Raw genomic sequence first — 18,090 nt, 5'->3', positions numbered from 1 at the left:
GCTGTTTTTGTTTCGCTTTCAAAACAAAATCAACATTTAATGCCTTCAAGAGCATGTAATAATTTTATTTTTAAGTTATTATGAGTAATAAAAGAGCAAATTTTTGTTCAATTTTAACGCGCATACTAGACTATTTTTTGCGCACCTAATCCAATCCGAATTCAAGCCAATGTTTGTAGCAGCCGGCACGGGTAGCACGGGCGCATCTCTCCTGACAGCTGATGCACTGCAGTTACTGAAGTCTCGTGGGCATTTCGTGTCGCAATTCCTACGTGCTTTCGCACAGAGCCATCTGACAACAGTCGGGATGGGTCCTGAGACAGGGGATTTTCCTACGAAACTCGAGAAGAAGGTCGAGCTTGACGATCTGATCGAAAAGAAGAAGAGTGCGTATTTGCGCCAACTCCAAAATGAGCAAAGCAGTCAGGAAACCGAGCCAGGAAACGCAGAAAACCTTGAAAACAGGTGAATGACTACGGGTGGCTCTTTAAAACTTCCAGTGTATGGTTAAGTGGTTGCCAAAACAAACATATTTCGTTCATTGACTGTTTCAGCAAGTACGAACTCGCTCTAGCATACAACGAGCGAGGTCAAATGCACTACCGGATGATAGAATTCGACAAAGCCGTGGAAGACTACACTGAAGCTATCCACTACTGCGACAAGCTGGCTGCAGCCTACTTCAACCGTGGCACAATACGTTATAGAATGGGTAAAACATCTTTCGTGTTCAACAACTTGTTGGGAATGCTTACTGTGGGATACAAAGTAACCTTAACTTGACGGCGGAATAACAGTACTTCTATATGCCACAGTATCATTCGCATGTAAACCGGTTGTCACGATCACTTCGTTTTTGTTGTTTTTCCACTCTTATGTATTTCATAAGCACTAGTTGCTTGGCATGCGCAATAGCCTTTAAAGCTGCATGCCTCACTGCCATATGTTAATTAGCATTACATGCGTCTTTTCCAGGTTGTTTTGAAGTTGCTTTACCCGACATGGAAAAGGCTGTCTCCATGGAACCAGACAACAAGGAGTTCCTGCTAGGTCTTCAAGAGACCAAGGCACAGTTGTGACCGTGAGTTCCGTTGATGAAGGGACACATCCAACAACGTGTATGACGGCAGTGTGCTTGTGCTAGTCAAAGAAGAACTGCGTCTGCCTCGACCTATGTGCAAAGGGACCAGCATTCAAAATATTGGACATAAATTTCTTTTTTACGGGAACGAAAAAAATTTGCACATTATACCTGATTGCAAACATACACCAGTTGTGATGTAATAGCCTTGTAATATGCATTTCCTCTGTGTTTTGTTCAAACTTTTGCTGGAAAGACTATGTGTGTGTGTAAGCTTCAGGTTGACCTATGTGCAGTTATTGTTCATGTCACATCGAGAAAATTATACTTCATCACATTTCAATCAGAAATTGAGGTGATTTATTATCTTTCTCTTTCTTTTCTTATTGTCTAATAACAGGACATGCTACAATTGGTCGAATGGTATTTTGTAAGATTGTAGAACTGCAAAACTGTGAATTTGTGAAAGATGAGCAAGCCTTGATTGCATCTTAAGAATGAGATAGCGAGAGAACAACCTTCTAGCAAAAGAACACGTGAGGAAAGCATGCACTTGTTTCTCTCTCTGGTACACTCTTACAAGTTGTGTCGAAATCGTTTTGCATACTAGGGAGTTGATTTTGTTTTGCGTCTCTGCACACTTGAAAAGCAATTTTTATACACTCTAACCCTGATCAACTTGTTCTTATCAAATCCATGTAGTGTTGAAACACAAGAGCAGCACATCCTACAAACACTTGGAATGCTGAAAAGAAAACCATTTAAAAGATGTAGCAGATGATATTTTTTACGATGAGTATGTATACTTCACCACTGTAGAACAAGCTTCTCATGTGTGATCATAACCTTAACCTCACCTGTAATGTGCCTGCAAATGTGGGCTCCAAAAACAACAGATTATTATCTCTTACCATGATAAGCATGAGCGGGCATAATCCGTGCACTATACTGCGTGACCTGGAGAAGGAATTCAATGAAAACTGAAAGCTGACGGAATTTTGTGCCAGGATGTTCTATAAGAGTGAGCATTTATACCAGATATCCTACCTTAATGATATATGTGCTTGGTCTTAAGAGACCCTTGAACTCTCGGTTGCATGCTGCACAATCTAGAGAGAGTTGCTTGCTTTTTGCTTTTTAGATGTGTAAGGAAGGGCAGAAAAAAGATTTTCAAAAATACAAGTTTTGCATAGAGCTTGTGGTGCATTGATGATACTGTATATGACAGCGCATAAAGGTTTTTGTTTGGCAACTGCTGCACAAGGATGCTGCAACCTGCTGCATTTCAGTGTAGTAGTGTTATCACTGAAATATTTTTATTATAAACAGCTGGATTGAAATCCTACCCATGACTACAGCAGAACCTTGACTTGTACCCTGCAGAAAACAAGATCTCCTCTTGAAAAACACAAAAGTTTTCAGAATGGTAACTTTGCCGGCTTGAATTTCCTCTGCAACCCAGACGCATGAAAACTTCGGCCATAACAGCTATTGGAGCGCTAAGACATGCTGTACTGATGAATGGCACTTGCTGCGTGGAGTGATATGTGTGATAGCTTTGGGTAGAATATATTGTATGTATCAGTTTTGTACGCCTTCAAAGGTCCAGCAGTCCTGTGGGGATAACCTTTTGGACGGATGGTTTTGTGGAGTTTGACGTCCCAAAGCGACTCGGGCAATGGGGACGCCGTAGTGGAGGGGGTCTGGATAATTTTAACCACCTGGGGTTCTTTAATGAGCACTGACATCGCACAGCTACACGGGCCTCTAGCATTTCGCCCCTATCAAAATGCGACCCCCGCTACCAGGATCGAACACGCGTCTTTCAGGTCAGCAGCCAAGCACCATAACCACTGTGGCTCACAAATCACAAGGTGATAAAAATTTAAATTTTTCAAGAATCTGTTTATGCCCGTCACTGTCATTTTGCTCTCACTCTTATATTAAGTCTGAGTAAATTCACAACATATTTGCCCACTAGTTCCTGAAGAAGGTGTCTTACTATATTCCTTTCCATGGGGCAGCTCAAGTTCTTCCGAATGCCATTCTTACTGTCTTTCTAATTATTTCTGCATACAAAGAGAGTGTGTGTACATGAGAGTTCAAAGTATAAAAGTGACCCTTGAATGGGGTGTGTTGCATCTAGAGGGAACACCTACGTGAGTATTTGGGTACAGATCAGGTTGCATACGAAATCCTGTAGGCTAAACTTTTGCACAAGAGATCAGCTGGAATTTGATAGTCATCATCGCTTGTATACCCACCCATTCAGGTGTTTCTTGTATGTGTACCACGCCCTGTACATCTGTGGTAGTGTCACATTTCTATTTCAGTAAGGAGTGGGCAGGACGCCTGTGGCATGTAGAGAGACAGTCCCAGTGTCTTGTTGGTAGGCGTGGCTGGCCGCTTGTCACGTGACTTGTGCACGTGCTCGCTCGATGTTTGTTCGTGGTCACTCAAGGGCTGCTCTCCGGGTGCATTGTCACGCGGTTCATAGTCGTCTTCATCAACTGGTGTGCACCGTACTGGACTGACAATGATCACACGTGCTCCATCAGGCGTCTGCATCTCTCTTTCATTTGATGGTTGCTCTCCGCTGCGGTCTTCTGCCTGGAAAGTTGAGCGCGCTGGTAAAGTGGTGGCCGTGTTTAATTGAACTCAACAAGCAGGCAAGTGTTAATTTATAAGCAAAGCGATTCCTAACAAATTATACAGGGTGTTTCACCTAGGACTGTTGGCAATTCTTTAAAATAGGCATTTTGAGTTAAAAAAGCGCTCTCTTCGGCATACCATTCTGAGTGGAGATGTGGATCAGAATACAACTGAGACATGTTCAAGGGACCATGAAATGATATTTTCTGAGGTTAGGAAATGTGCTCGAGTGATCAGTATTCCATCACTTGTCAGCACATGGAAAAAATATTTAAGTTAGCTTCATAACCACCGAAGCTATTGCCGATTAAAAAGGACGCTTCTCTACTCCCTCCTCAACTCATACATGCCGACACACCAGAGAGAAGAAAAAAAAAAGGTCGGGACTGCACTCCACAGCGCCTGGTCTCGCCTGTGTCACTTCGGCAGGACAATCTGGTCCAGACTGCTAACTTTATGTCATCGGGGTAGGGGCAGCTAAGAACGCGTGGTGAAGTGTCGCTGTAAACGGTTGGGAGCAGAAATCTAAAAAAAATTCTTTGTAAACTGTAGGAGACCATGCCAGAGACCTCCACTACAGCACCGCTTTCTTTTGCTCCCTCTTTTATTGATTCCCTTGCAGCGCGGTTTCGGGTGTCCACCGAGATATGTGAGAGAGTTACTGCGTTATTTTCTTTCCTCAAAAATCAATTTTCATCTGTACGGTGATATATGAGACAGATACTGCGCCATTTCCTTTCCCCAAAAACCAATTATCTGTACGGTCCACGCACAGCTATAATGGCCTTACATTGTATAGAGTACATGCCACCGAGTGTTCGTGCCGCGTGCAGTACTACAAAAGCGAACCGATCATATACAATATATTTTTAAAAATTCGCGCTTCCGCGCCTCGCAGCGACCTGCGGTGCCGAGCGTTCGCCCGAAATCCGCGCTCGTTACGTCAGCAGCAAAGGGCTTTCATTGGTTCGCCGTGACGTCTCTTTCTGGCGTCACGCACCTCCCATGGCCGCGGCCGGGAGCTCCGCCCCCTTTTCCCGCGCGCGTCGGAAGCCGGCGGAGGTACCGAGTGGGTGGGGCCGGCGCAGGAGCGCCGACATTTCAGCGTGCAAAAAGGGACGAGAGGAGAAAGGCGCGATGACGCGTAAATTCAAATTTTGACTACAGATAACTCCGCTTCCACAAAACGCTTTTAAAAAATTCTTGCTAGAGGATATTTGTGAAGCGGCGTCCTTTAACATCGTAGGCATACCGCAACTTTATTCGGAGCCCCTTTAAAATATGACCACCAAAATCATTTCAGGATCCCTTTAACTAGCAATGTGGTATAGGCGGACGTCTACACAATTGGATTGCAAGCTATTTGACAAACCGGACAGTCTACATGGAGACTCTTGAAGGTGACACAGCAGATCATCATGTTGCTTGTGGTGTTCCTCAGGGAGGAGTGCTCAGTCCAACGTTCAATCTCGTGCTCATTGGCCTTTTCAAACAACTACCGAAGACTGTTTCAATATCCGCCTACGCAGACGATATTTGCATCTGGACATCAAGTGTCACGCGTCCCCAAGTGCAAGCAAGATTGCAGCGTTCGGTGTCCATTACGTCTGCGTACTTGCGCCGTCAGGGGCTTGAACTTTCGCCAACTAAAAGCGTAACATTGGCTTTCACACGCAAGATAATGGCGTGGTATCCGGTCACAATCGACGGGCAAATTGTTCCATACGTAACACATCACAAATTCTTAGGTGTTACGATAGACCGTGACCTGTCCTGGACGAAGCACATTTCTGTGCTCAAGAAAAAGCTCGACAGCTTTGCAAGCATTGTGCGGTGTATGGCAGGAAAATGTTGGGGTCCCTCTGAGCGATCTTTACTACACGTGTACCAGGCGCTGGTAGTCGGCCTTCTCAGATACAGTGCACCCGTTCTCTCGGGGGTCAGACTATCAGGCCTGCGTGTGCTTGAAAGCGCGCAGGCTCGTGCTTTAAGAGTATGCTTGGGTTTGCCATGTAAAACTTCTACATGGGGCACATTTTATGAGGCCCGCGCCTGCCCAGCACGAATTTATTTTCAACAGGAGCCACTTCGTGTGCATTTGCGGCATCTGACCAGGCATCGTCATCACCCCCTGACTAACATTAGTGCGGTGCGTCCAGATGCAGCCTTTTCCAGAGCCCTTTGGATGCAGCGCAATGCGCTGCCTTCGAACTACGCGCCACACCAGATTGCGGAGGTGCCACTTTGGGCAGTACCAAAACCATCTATACGGACAACAATCCCAGGGATAACAAAGAAAACGCACATTCCAACAGTCGGACTGAAACAGCTGGCGCTGTCATACATTACATCTATGTATACTAACACCCAGCATGTTTTCGTGGACGGATCCGTTACGACCACTTCTTCAGCTGCAGCGGTGATAGTGCCAGGAAATGCCTCATGTCACCGTTTCAGGCTCATGCACAAAACGTCCTCTACGGCAACCGAATTGGCAGCCATACGAGAAGCCGTCCTTTATATTGGTCACCAGCCAGCGCAGCAATGGACTATATTCTGCGACTCGCGATCGGCATTACAGGTCGTACAAACTTATCTAAAACCAAGAGCATGCGAGCAGCTGGTTCAACAGATTGTGCTTTTGTTAGCCGAGGCTTTCCACCGCGGCCATATCATAAAGTTTCAATGGATACCGAGCCATTGCGGCATAGCGGGAAACGAGCGTGCTGACGCCGAGGCTCGGATGGCACATAGTGATGGTGCTTTCATTGAGATAGCCTTTTCAAGATCAGACATTGGAGCCTTGTTGGCGCATTTAATGCAGGCGGCAATGCAGTCGCACTGGCATGATCCGAGTCATCAACAGGACCGCGTGTGTAAGCTTGACGCTGGCTCCCGATTACATTTCCCATCTGTGGTGGTGCGACGTCATGGGACTTTACTCCACCGGCTACGGCTTGGCGTTGCCTACACCAAACACTATCTTCACAAGATCGGCATCGAAAGTAACCCAAATTGCGCACAGTGCAACACACCAGAGACTATTGGACACCTTCTTTGCGCGTGCCCGAAGTATACTTCTGAAAGAACAACATTGGAGGCGACCGTGAAAAACCTGGACTCTCGCCCTCTCTCTGAGGAAACTCTTCTGGGCGCAAGGACGAGACGTTCTGATTGGTGGCGTGTGACAAAAGCCCTGCTCAACTTTTTGTGTGAAACAGGCCTGGATACTCGTTTGTGACCGCCTGTGCACAACCTACATGGTTAATGACATGTGTCGGTGTTGTGTTGCAGACACCAGTTTTGAGTTTTATGTGTGTCCAGTAACCGCGATGCGAGCGCCAGCCAGTGTTGTGTGTGTGTGTGTGTGTGCGTGTGCATAGACATCACCCGTGAAACTCATTGTATTATGCCATCATCAGCCTTCATTCACACTTTCCTTTTCCTCCTCTTCCCTTTCCCCTGTGTGGAGTAGCAGGCCAGGGCCCTGTTACCACCGGCCGACCTCTCCGCCTTTCTTTCATTAAAATTCCCTTTTCTTCTTCTCTGAACTTTTAGCTGTTACAGTTATGCCCACAGTAACTAATATCGCGCGCTCCATGGCGCGCTCGTAGGCGTGGATAGCGCTCTTTCTGGTCGCGCGGTTTCTGTTTCGCCCGTATACGGCCCCGAAATTCCTTTCGCTTCAGCGGCGACAATAATGGCATTTTCTAAATTCTAGAAACTGATATTCATATTACGGTGGACTACAAGCCTCTCAGTAAGTGAGCCTAACTGTAATATAGTTACAGTAAAAAGTTATGCCGAAGAAAGAGAAAGCTATTCTATTTTTTTTTAATTGCTAACAGTCTTAGGTGAAACACCAGGTATTACGAAGCGTGATATTTTTAGAGATGCGAGCAAAAATGAACCACCAAAATGAGACGTGACAATATTCTTTAAAACATTGTTAATTGCTGTGAAAGGACACTGGTTCGTCGTTCATGATATGCATCAGGTGCGATTGCTGCACGATAATTCTAAATTGTGGGTTTAAACGTCCCGGAGCGGCACATATGAGCTGTGAGGACGCCGTAGGAGAGGGCTATGGATTAATTTAGACCACCTGAGCTGCCTTAAAACGTGCCCTCACATCCCACAGCATAGGGGCGTTTTTGTATTTCTCCAGCACAGAAATACGGCCGCCGCGGCCGACATCGAACCCGCGACCTTGGCGCTGCACAAGAAAACAGCAGGTTTCGCTCTTATTCACCCCCGCCAATGACAAATTTGTGAAGGGCGCTCAACAGTGAGCATATGAGCCCTGCCTCACCGTGACGACTTTTTCCGTCTCGCTCTCGAAACTGGCGATTTTGTTTCCGTTCTTGTCGCCTTCATCTTCAGGTATGCTGTCGACTTGCTTGCGTGCCTTTGCCCTGTCCGAACAGACGGAAAACAAGAAATATAAATTTGACAGTAATATAATGCTGCTGCATGTTTATGTGCCTGTGTAAGTTCTTGCACCACATACACAGTGTTGTCACTGTCATCGTAGGTTTATTTGCACACACACAATCATGCGCTGAGCGAGTCTGCCGAGAACCTGTTCCGACCTGCTTGTCTCGCCCTTTCTGAGGTTGTGCGGTCCCCCCCCCCCCCTTGTTTTTCAGCTTCAGTTTTCTCTTCATGCGCCGTGGTCACGTCACCTTGTGACGTCATCGCTCTCGCGGCCAATCAGCGACTTTTGTGACTAACGCAGGACGCCAATAGCATGACGTGCAGTACAACGGTCTGAAGGTGACAATTTAACGTAATTAAACGATTTAATTCCCACCTGCCACAGGGGTCATGTTGTGTTGACTCCGCAAGGTCACGTGACCTCACTCGACCAATCAGCGACATTTATGACGGACGCAGGACGCGAAATCGCATGATGTAAAGTTTTGCTATCGAATTAGTAGTGCATCATCATCAGCCAAGGTGAGTTCTCTGCAGGGCTACGGCTTCTACCAGTGACCTGTTCTGTGCCAGCTGCGGCCACGTCACTGCAGTGAATTTCGAGAGTTCAAGTCATTGTTGTCTGTCCGTCCTTGGCTGCATTTTCCATCCCTTGACATCCACTTAGACACACCAGATAGATTACTGGTTGTCGGTCCTGCGCATATTATAAAGCATAATTGCCGCATCCGACATATTAGTCTCCGTGACTGCCATGCGTTTTGTCGTACGGATAACACTTGAGACGAGCTGGCAATTTTCACGAAATCGATGCCATGCTGCGGCTCGCGCGCGGAACCGCGAATGAACGAGGTCGCACTGTTACCCACAGTAACCTGGGGTAACCTCATTCTCAGCCTGTAACTAGGGCCGCCAGTTTAATTGCCCGCATGATGTGAATACGGATATGTTCCCCGGGGTCCACAGTTTGCGAGCCTCTTCCCTGGCTTGAAGCCCCGTTCAGGACCCGTGTAAAGCGAGGGCTCGCAAGTACCTTTGTTCCCGCGCCTTCTGGACCCTGGCCAGGCGTTCCTCTTTATTCCTCTCCTCCTGTGCGTGCTGCAGCGCCGTGTCGTGCTCCACCCTGTCCCTGAGCTCGTCCAGATTGCGGGAAATGTGGCCCAGGAGCCACTGGAAGCCTCCGTCGATGCCCGGGTCTCTCTTGCGCTTGCGACCGCCGAACCGGATGGCGCAGCAGTTCTCCTGCACCAAAGAACTCCTTTTTTTTACTCCTTTTTTTTAATTTCGGGCAGTAAAAACGCTCAGGAAAGGTTCTGCCGCGTACCACCCTCGTGGGGCACTTGTATTGGTTGACCACGTTCTCCAGGTCCAGCAGGGAGCACATCTCTGTCTCGTCAACGGCTGTTTCGAGATCCTGCTTGTTGAGTAGCCTGCAATGAGTGGAGGAGGATAAAATCTGGAGTTCATTGCTCTACGGGAATGCGCCGATAAAGGAAAAAAAAAGCGCGGAAATCTAGATGGCGCTGCTTGTTACCAACAATTTTTACTCAGAAAAGCAATTGGAAACAGCAGCCAAACAAATCGAGAAAGTAATTTTTGAGGATAGTGAAACAGAATGGACTTATACCAAATTAATTCGATTACTGGAGCTAGAGCTAGCTAAGGTGCGAGTAAAGCTAAAAGGGAAAAGATGCAAACCCAAGAGTTGGTGGGATGTGGAGGTCAAGAGGGCAATAGAAAAGCGCAAGGAAGCGTCCAGGGAACACAGATATTCCAAGAAGAGGGGGGAACCAAAACCCGAAGTAGACAGAAAATGGGATACCTTCATAAAGTGTAGAAGGGACGCATCCTATTTGATTAATGAGAAAATTAGAAGAAAGGGGGCCCAATGGATGTCAAAAGTAAATAAAAAGGATAGAAAAGCAGCCCAAAAATTCTGGAAACATCTAAATGCAATGAGTAATAAAACTAGGCTAGAACAAAGGTTTATTGTTACAGATGAGGGTATTCGACTAGAAGGGGATGAAGCAATAAAACACATAGGAACAAGGATGACGGAAAAATTTTCAGCAAAGCACGTGGTACATAATTTATCGAAGGAGGATAGACCGGTTACAGCAATAGCTTCACTGGAGCAAGGAGAGTGGGAAAGGGCAGAGAAGAAGGTTCCTAGTGGCACATCAACAGGGCCAGATGGTATCCCGATTATGTTGATAAAGAAGTTAGGACCAAAATCCAAGCAAACATTAATACAGGTAGTGAACAAAATGATAGTGGATGAGAAAGTCCCCGGTGAATGGCGATTAAGTAGAATGAACATGATATATAAGGGAAAGGGGGACAAAGCAAACGTAAGTAACTATCGCCCCATAACAGTGACGTCTGTGGTTTACAGGGTGGTGATGCAAATTATAAAGGATAGATTGCAGGCTTGGGTGGAGAACGAGGGGGTGTTAGGGGAACTACAGAATGGGTTCCGGAAACAAAGGAGGTTGGAGGACAATCTATTTTCATTGACACAGTGTATGGAAATTGCGGAAAAGGAACATAGGCCCTTATGGATAGCATTTCTGGATATTAGGGGGGCATATGACAACGTTACTCAGGAGCATTTGTGGGACATACTGGGCACATTGGATGTGGAAAAGGGAGTAATTAATCTTTTAAAAGATATATATAGAGGTAACAGAGGGCTCATAAAATGGGAAAAAAATGTATCAGGGCCTGTAGAGATACAGCGGGGGCTTAGACAAGGATGTCATCTGTCCCCTTTGTTGTTCATGTTGTACCTGCAAGAGTTGGAGACCAAGCTAGAGGGGAGCGGACTAGGCTTCAACCTATCTTTTTTCAAGCAAGGGGAATTGATTAAACAGACTTTACCGGGACTAATATACGCGGACGATATAGTGATAATGGCTGACAACAAGGAAGACCTGCAGAAGTTGTTAGACATATGCAGTACAGGGGGAGATAGATTAGGCTTCAAGTATAGTAAGGAAAAATCTGCAGTCATGATATTTAATGAAGAGGGCGGCGAGCATAGAATACAGGAGTTCGTGCTAAAAGTAGTGAATGAGTACAAGTATCTTGGGGTGTGGATAAATAACAGTGTTGAGTATCTGACAGAGCATGAAAAATATGTAATGAATAAAGCTAGTAGGAATGCAGCTGTCATGAAAAATAGGGCACTGTGGAATTACAATAGGTATGAGGTGGTAAGAGGGATCTGGAAAGGGGTGATGGTCCCTAGCCTGACCTTCGGTAATGCGGTCGTGTGTATGAGGCCAGACGTTCAAGCAAGGCTGGAAATTAGGCAACGGGGAGCAGGGAGGTTAGCTTTGGGAGCACATGGCAATACACCAAATCAGGGGGTACAGGGTTATATGGGATGGGCGTCTTTCGAGAGCAGAGAGGCTAGCAGTAAGATAGCATTTGAGGAACGATTGAGAAAGATGGAGGAAAAACGGTGGGCTAGGAAAGTTTTCAGATACCTGTATAGAAAGAATGTTGACACGAAATGGAGAAAGCGAACTAGAAAATTTAGAAGCAAATATCTGGACAGCAGTAAGGGGGCAAATAAGCAATTATCGGTTAAGAAAAAGGTTAAAAAAACAGAGAGAGCTTTGTGGAAAACAGGGATGCTGACGAAATCGGCACTGGAAACATACCGGACCTTTAAACAGGAAATTGTCAAAGAAAATATCTATGATAATTGTAGGGGAAGTTCTTTGTTGTTTGAGGCCAGGACTGGAATTTTGCGGACTAAGACGTATATAGTCAGGTACCACGAGATAGACACTTTGTGCATTGCGTGCGGAGAGGAGGAGGAAACGGCTGAACACTTGATACTTTTCTGTAAAGGGCTTCACCCTACAGTGGAAGGCAGCGGGGCTGACTTATCCAAGGCATTGGGGTTTAGGGATAGTGAAGGGAAAGTGGATTTTAAGTGGTTAGAAGTAACCAAGCGAAGGTTATCTGATTGGTGGCTAAAAGCAAGACAGGAGTAAAATTTCGCGCAGACATGGCTAGGTGGCTTGAGCCACCGCCCGATGTAAAGGGTTCAGCCGTATCCATCCATTCATCCATCCAGCGTCGCACATACGTAGAGCAGGGATGCGTTATACTATTCGTTTATTTATTTTTTTCGATGTCAGCTGTGATATTCGTCGCCCATGACGTCATGGCCGCAAATTCGATCAGTTCATTTAGTCTGTCAGAAGTCGTGGCTGGTTCTAAAGCGGTGTGAATGGGGCACGATATTTAGGGAGTTATCGGAGAGTTTATCACACTTCGATAATTCGATGGTGATGATGATGATGGATTTTTATGGCGCAAGGGCATCTACGGCCAAAGAGCACCATTGCACAAAGAATTTTCGATTACTCAAGGTGGGGTTAAAGACCCATTTCCCAAGCATTTCATTCTAAAGAAGCCGAGCAACAGGCCAGGGGAAAGCTTGTACCCATTGTATCACCGGTGGGTACCCGGCGGCACTGGGGATTGAACCCCGCACCTCCCGCATGCGAGGCGGATGCTCAGTCACTCGGCCATTGCTGCGATACCGATAATTAGGTCCAACTACGGGCCCCGTAGGAATGGAAAAGCTCGTGTGCGCAAACCTCTCGGCGTCGCCTGTGCATAGGCAGTGGCACAAGAGCGAAAAACGGACTCCGTGACTCTGGATCACTGACGGTGAATCAACACGATCAGGTCAAGCTGCATCTCTGTGTAAATACATTGCTAAGCTTAGGGCATGAGGTTCCGTGAACAAATGAAACGCTTTTTAAAGCTCTTAACGGGTTAGACTGCGACCCGGTTTTATTACTCTAACTGCTGTCAGGCTACAAAATGAGCTTAAAATATGTCTCCCATCTTTGTCCAGAATGATTCGTAAGTGCAGAAAGTCCGGTGCAGCTAGCTGTAAGCAGCATAACTACGGGTTGGCTTGATAGTGCTCGGAATATGCTTCTCTGCAGATCGACACGTGATTGCATATCGGTTTAAAAGACTGTGGCCTTTATGTACCCACAACCAGAAATGACATGCACAGATTGTCAGGTGATTAGGCAGACTGAAAATTCTGAAATTTTCGTCTCGTTTTGCGACATGCTCAACAGAAGGGGTGTGCAGCAACAGGCGCCTGCATGTGACAATAAGTTATCTGCACCAGATATCGCTGTTTATTGTGCACAATATCCTGCATTATATAAGAAAACTGTCTCGGGCTAAGAAATCTTGCTACAACGCAAGATGCGCAAAGCGCATGATCTGAAAAAATTCCTCTGAATGAATTTTGTGCACCTATAAGTTGTAAACGTGCGATTGTATGTTTTTGTTTGTTTGTTCGTTTCTTGTTTGTTTATTTAGTAAAAGTGCGAGCCAGTGCAGGCAGGAGGAGCTTTTCAACAACAAAAGTAAACAAAGACGAGCGTAAAGAAAGTTACATTAAATGAACATAAAATGCAAAATAGCAGTGATCACATTTAGACATCGCCTAGCTTTCGGTTTGCCAAGTACAGTGGTTCAGATTATTTGAACTCGACTGCAGTTCGTCTGCTCATTCACGGCTGACAGAAGTTGCGACTAGCAGTCTTGTGGTAGATATTGCGCTGATTGCGGCAGTTAAGGGGCCCAGAAAAACTGGAAGTTCGAATTAACGAGATTTCACTGTGGCGAGAGATTATTCATACACCCATTACACGTGCTGTACTCACACGAGCAGTGGCTTTCCGCTCACGCGCGGGTCGGCCAGCACCTGCGCAATGGTACGTCGGCACTCCGGGGCACGGTGAGCCGCCGAGGCGTCCACGACGAGCACCAGGCCGTGGGCGAGTGCGTAATAGCGCTCCCAGATGGCGCGGATCCGGGAGCCGCCGCCCAGGTCGCACAGCGTCACGCGGAAGCCGCAGCGCTCCGTCTCGACGCTAGAGTAGCCCACCGTCGGAACTACGTCCGCGGGGTCGCCGTCTGCGGAACAGTTTTCACTACGAATACATCGTGACCCTTCTTCGCCTAATGCGTTTTTTTCGGCGAGAAATATGCGCAGATTAAGAAAAAAGTATAAAAGGTTGCTTAGTGTCATGTTAGTGCGGGACATATAATGCGCACATTACGTTAATCATGACAAGATGTCAGCCGGACTGCTCTGTACGATAAGGGGCAAAAAAAGAAGAAAAAAATGTGGGGTATGATGCGATAGCGAATATTTAATTCTCGTATATGCAGGTCATTCTCGACTTTGCATTTACAGATCCCCGGGAGTCCTCTTACCCGTCCTGGCGCAGTGGTGCAGCGGTTAAGCGATGTGCCACTACCCTCCGATGGCAAGCGCTCCCAGCAGTGGGCCTTGTGCGACCTAGGTTCCTCTGCCCAAGCGACCAATTATTAATTTAACTGCCACCTGCCACGGTAGGCAGTTTGCTCACTGTCTGGCGGCCAGGTTGTGATGACGCTGAAAGGTCACGTGACCGAGGTGCCTCCCCCCCCCCCTTGCTCCTAGGTTGCTCTCTGGGGACCAACTGCCAGAACTATGCTCGTGATTTTTCGCTCACAACGCCGAAACCGACATCGGGTTTTCTTGTGAACGGGGCCTTTAACGCTGTCGCGTTCAAAACACGAAAATGTAAAGGGGAGATATATGGCGGAGAAGTTGAGCAGCTTTCTATGCCAATAATTTCTGAGGTCAAGGTACAAGAATTTTTCTATGGAGATTGTGCCATCTGTGTTCATGCGGTCTGGGTGATCCTAGTAGGTGCACTTATAGGATCATGGGGACGGCGCGGTATACCGGGTGTTTCAGCGAACAGTTGTAAACATTCCTAAATACATATATGAAGGAAGCTAACAGTTACCGAAACCAAAGAAAGCATAGAGGAATGTTTCAATTTCTTTTTTCAAAGCAGTATAGGCACGTCATTTTGGCGGCATGTTTCCTGCTTTGCAGTGATGCGTAGGACATTATTATACGTTGATCACCACCTGGTATTCGCCTACAACTGCTAAATAATTTATAATTGAATTTTTCTCTCTATGTTACTTTGGTTTCCGTTTCAACAGCTCTGTGACGTCAAAATTTCGTAGAGGTCACGTGAGGCATGAAAAAATTGCTGCTTCTTCATTTGTTGTGATTACGACTCGAGGCACGCTGGCTTTAGCGTTGTGGTGAATTAAAATGTTCAGTCACCGATTATATCACAGTTTTTTCACGCTTCGATTGACTCATGCGCAACTTTGACGTCACAGCTAGCCATCGTTCGGCTGTTTAAACAGAAACAACATGAGAAAGAAATTCACTTATAACTTATTTAGCGGTCTTAGGCGAGCACCACGTGATAATCCATGTATACTGAGTCCTTACCCCGGCAGCACAGGTCATTGACCCAATATTGCAAGAGAATGGTCCCATCCTGGTCCATTGTAGGGCCAGCTTTGCCAATAGAGTTCCAATGTTGGGCCAATATTACTTGTGTTGCTTGGGTACACATCATTACAAAGAAGAAAACGCGCACCCAGATATTGGGTGTCTGTGCTCAATTTAATGCGAGAGCATTAGGTGGGCCATGAAGGCAAAAACTGTCCGGCGGCGTCGGCGACTGTATGCATGCCTTCACCTGCAACGCGATTTATAGAGGGATTTGTCTGTCTGCACCTGTCAGTCGTTGCCTGCGCCGCTTCGTTGAAGGAAAAAGAGTCATCGCCAACTGCGTGGTGGCTATTTTAAAGCGAAAGCTTTGCTGGCCACGAACTTAGAATTCGTCGTGGCGCTGCTTCGAGGAGGCACAGAGACAGACCTTGGGCCGTTGCCTAGCAACCGCCGCAGCTGGGTGGACACCGCGCAATCTGGCATGACGTCACAACGCGCGCATCACTGCCGCCGCCGTTTGATATGACGTCACACCGTTTCCCTACGCTAGAGCATGTCACATGGACCAGCACTAAGGCAGACTTAGAGCCTAAAACAGACCACCCGAATGTGACGCAGTGGGGGCACTTGCTGGCCAGCCAGGACGAGGAAGTGCAACGATTTCTCGTACGCCGAGCCACGCTGGCAGCTGCCAAGTGCGGCATCCTGGACCGAGGATCGACCACTGCACCCAGTAACCCGTAAGGGTTAAGAACACTAAATTTGCCGCCAATAAAGTTTTTCCCATCCATCTATCGTCGTAGCGCTCGCCTCCGCTCGCTTCGCCAGCTGTGCCGCATGCCTGATAAACATGTCGGAGGATTGAAAAGGAGTGCTCGCGCGCGCCGTAACCACAGTTGAGGCGGCAGTATAGACGGCGACAAGTCTGCTGAGCAGAAGGAGGCCTGGGATCAACATCGGAACGAGATGAAGCGGAAACAAATCGCCCAGGAAACAGACGAACAGCGCACCGAACGACTGGCCAAACGCCGTGAATATGCCGCCGCGAGATGGGCACGTAATGTGTCGTCTTTAATGCAACAACAACATAGCTAGACAACCAGACTAACCTGCAATCAAGATTAACCAAGGCTAGCTAACCAAGCTATGCCGTAGCTTTCGCTACCTATATCCTGGCATAGCTGATCTAAGCCACTGCCAATTTTTGCAAAGCGACAGAGCAAAGAAAAATGTTTGCCATCCCTTTGCACCTGCTAGCGTAGCATCGCACGGGGCTGGGAAGTGGGAAGAGATTTAACCATGCATTAAGCTTATTAACCACGCCGCCATGACAATTGGTCTACACCATTGGCTGGAGGACCTCCTTTGAATGACATTTACCTTTTCGAAATGAGCCATACAGCGTTGACACTCCGACCTGGAAGCTAGAAGAAGTACAATTAGGCTGGGCACTCTCCCTGGCAGCATTAGCATTACCATTAGCATTAGACTGAATAGTTAGCTACAGACAGAGCGGACGTGACCGCCCGCGCGCGGTGCACTGCTAGCTGCTTCACATCTAGTCGCATCAAGCTGCACCAAGAAACCCGTGCAGCTTACGATCGCTTGAACTTCCCACAGCAGCTGTAAACATTACTTCAAAAATATACAGGTTATTTCGCCCGTACTGCAGCTGTCTTCTCACCGTGCGACCACATCGCGTTGGTTGGTCACGCTTTCTCAAACTGAATGTATTCCATCCTTCGTTATTTTAGAAAGGCCACATGCGAAAAGGTTTTCTGGGGACAGTCAAATGCCAGCACCTGTTCACAACAGGTGCCATTCATAAAGCTATACCAAAGCAACATTAAGACACCAGCCATTTCGCAATTGCGTGCCCAGAATTAATATCTATCTCTGTCACCATGACACGTGCGTCCATTCCACAATTCCCATTCGCGCCAGAGTATATGAAACGCATCTGGCACATACCTCTTAAAAGATGCTTTGTTGTCGATGTCTTTCCAGCGTTGTCAAGGCCAATCATGAGAAGTGTGATATGCCTGCAACAACACGCGTATAACGTTTTTCTATGGTCGGTAAAACGCTGACAAGGACTTCAATGTGCCTATGTGCTACATGCTGCGCCCAGTGCGCTTTGCACGCTGTTGGAACAGTTTAGAAAATGAAACACGTGACGTTAAAATACCAGCCGAAGAAAAAGTGCAACTACGGGCTACTCCGTTGTGATGTATAGAGAGTAAGATATACGGACTGCATGCAATGCGTAACAAACGTGTTCAAGAATGTGAAGTGAAACAGAAAATTTTAGATAATTTTGTAATTGATACGCGCCAAGAGGTGCGTAAAGCTCACCGCCTGTTCTTCCTGGAAACACATGCCCCCATCTCATCACTGGCTTTCCTTTGAAAAGCAGAAAGCCAGTTGAAACACGCGTTACCAGGGGAACCCGAGCGGACACCGAACGGCAAACGTTCCGAAACCGAAACTGACTCCTACGCACAATGGTATATTTTCGAAGTATTTGAGTGATAGTTCGGCGAATTCTTATTATTTC

At 46.9% G+C, this 18,090-nt stretch overlaps 2 protein-coding genes across 2 annotated transcripts; one reads left to right on the top strand and one right to left on the bottom strand.

Annotated features, from left to right (window-relative positions):
• Positions 1 to 169: 169 nt before the first annotated feature.
• LOC144099075 (uncharacterized) lies at positions 170 to 2,426 on the top strand. The gene is made up of 3 exons (XM_077632157.1): positions 170 to 465; positions 555 to 712; positions 976 to 2,426. Exons 1-3 carry the CDS (start codon positions 170 to 172, stop codon positions 1,077 to 1,079), a joined length of 558 nt encoding a protein of 185 aa, XP_077488283.1. The 3' UTR covers positions 1,080 to 2,426.
• An 826-nt stretch (positions 2,427 to 3,252) lies between these two features.
• LOC144099074 (ADP-ribosylation factor-like protein 13B) lies at positions 3,253 to 17,624 on the bottom strand. The gene is made up of 6 exons (XM_077632156.1): positions 17,505 to 17,624; positions 13,885 to 14,137; positions 9,495 to 9,600; positions 9,204 to 9,412; positions 8,046 to 8,148; positions 3,253 to 3,691 (listed from the first exon to the last, which is right to left on the bottom strand). The coding sequence occupies exons 1-6, from the start codon at positions 17,557 to 17,559 to the stop codon at positions 3,398 to 3,400; spliced, it is 1,020 nt and encodes a 339-aa protein (XP_077488282.1). The 5' UTR covers positions 17,560 to 17,624; the 3' UTR covers positions 3,253 to 3,397.
• Positions 17,625 to 18,090: the final 466 nt, after the last annotated feature.

This window comes from Amblyomma americanum, chromosome 7 (assembly GCF_052857255.1).
Source record: "Amblyomma americanum isolate KBUSLIRL-KWMA chromosome 7, ASM5285725v1, whole genome shotgun sequence".
In the NCBI taxonomy this organism is placed as follows: domain Eukaryota; kingdom Metazoa; phylum Arthropoda; class Arachnida; order Ixodida; family Ixodidae; genus Amblyomma; species Amblyomma americanum.
This window is presented reverse-complemented; position numbering and strand designations above follow the sequence as displayed.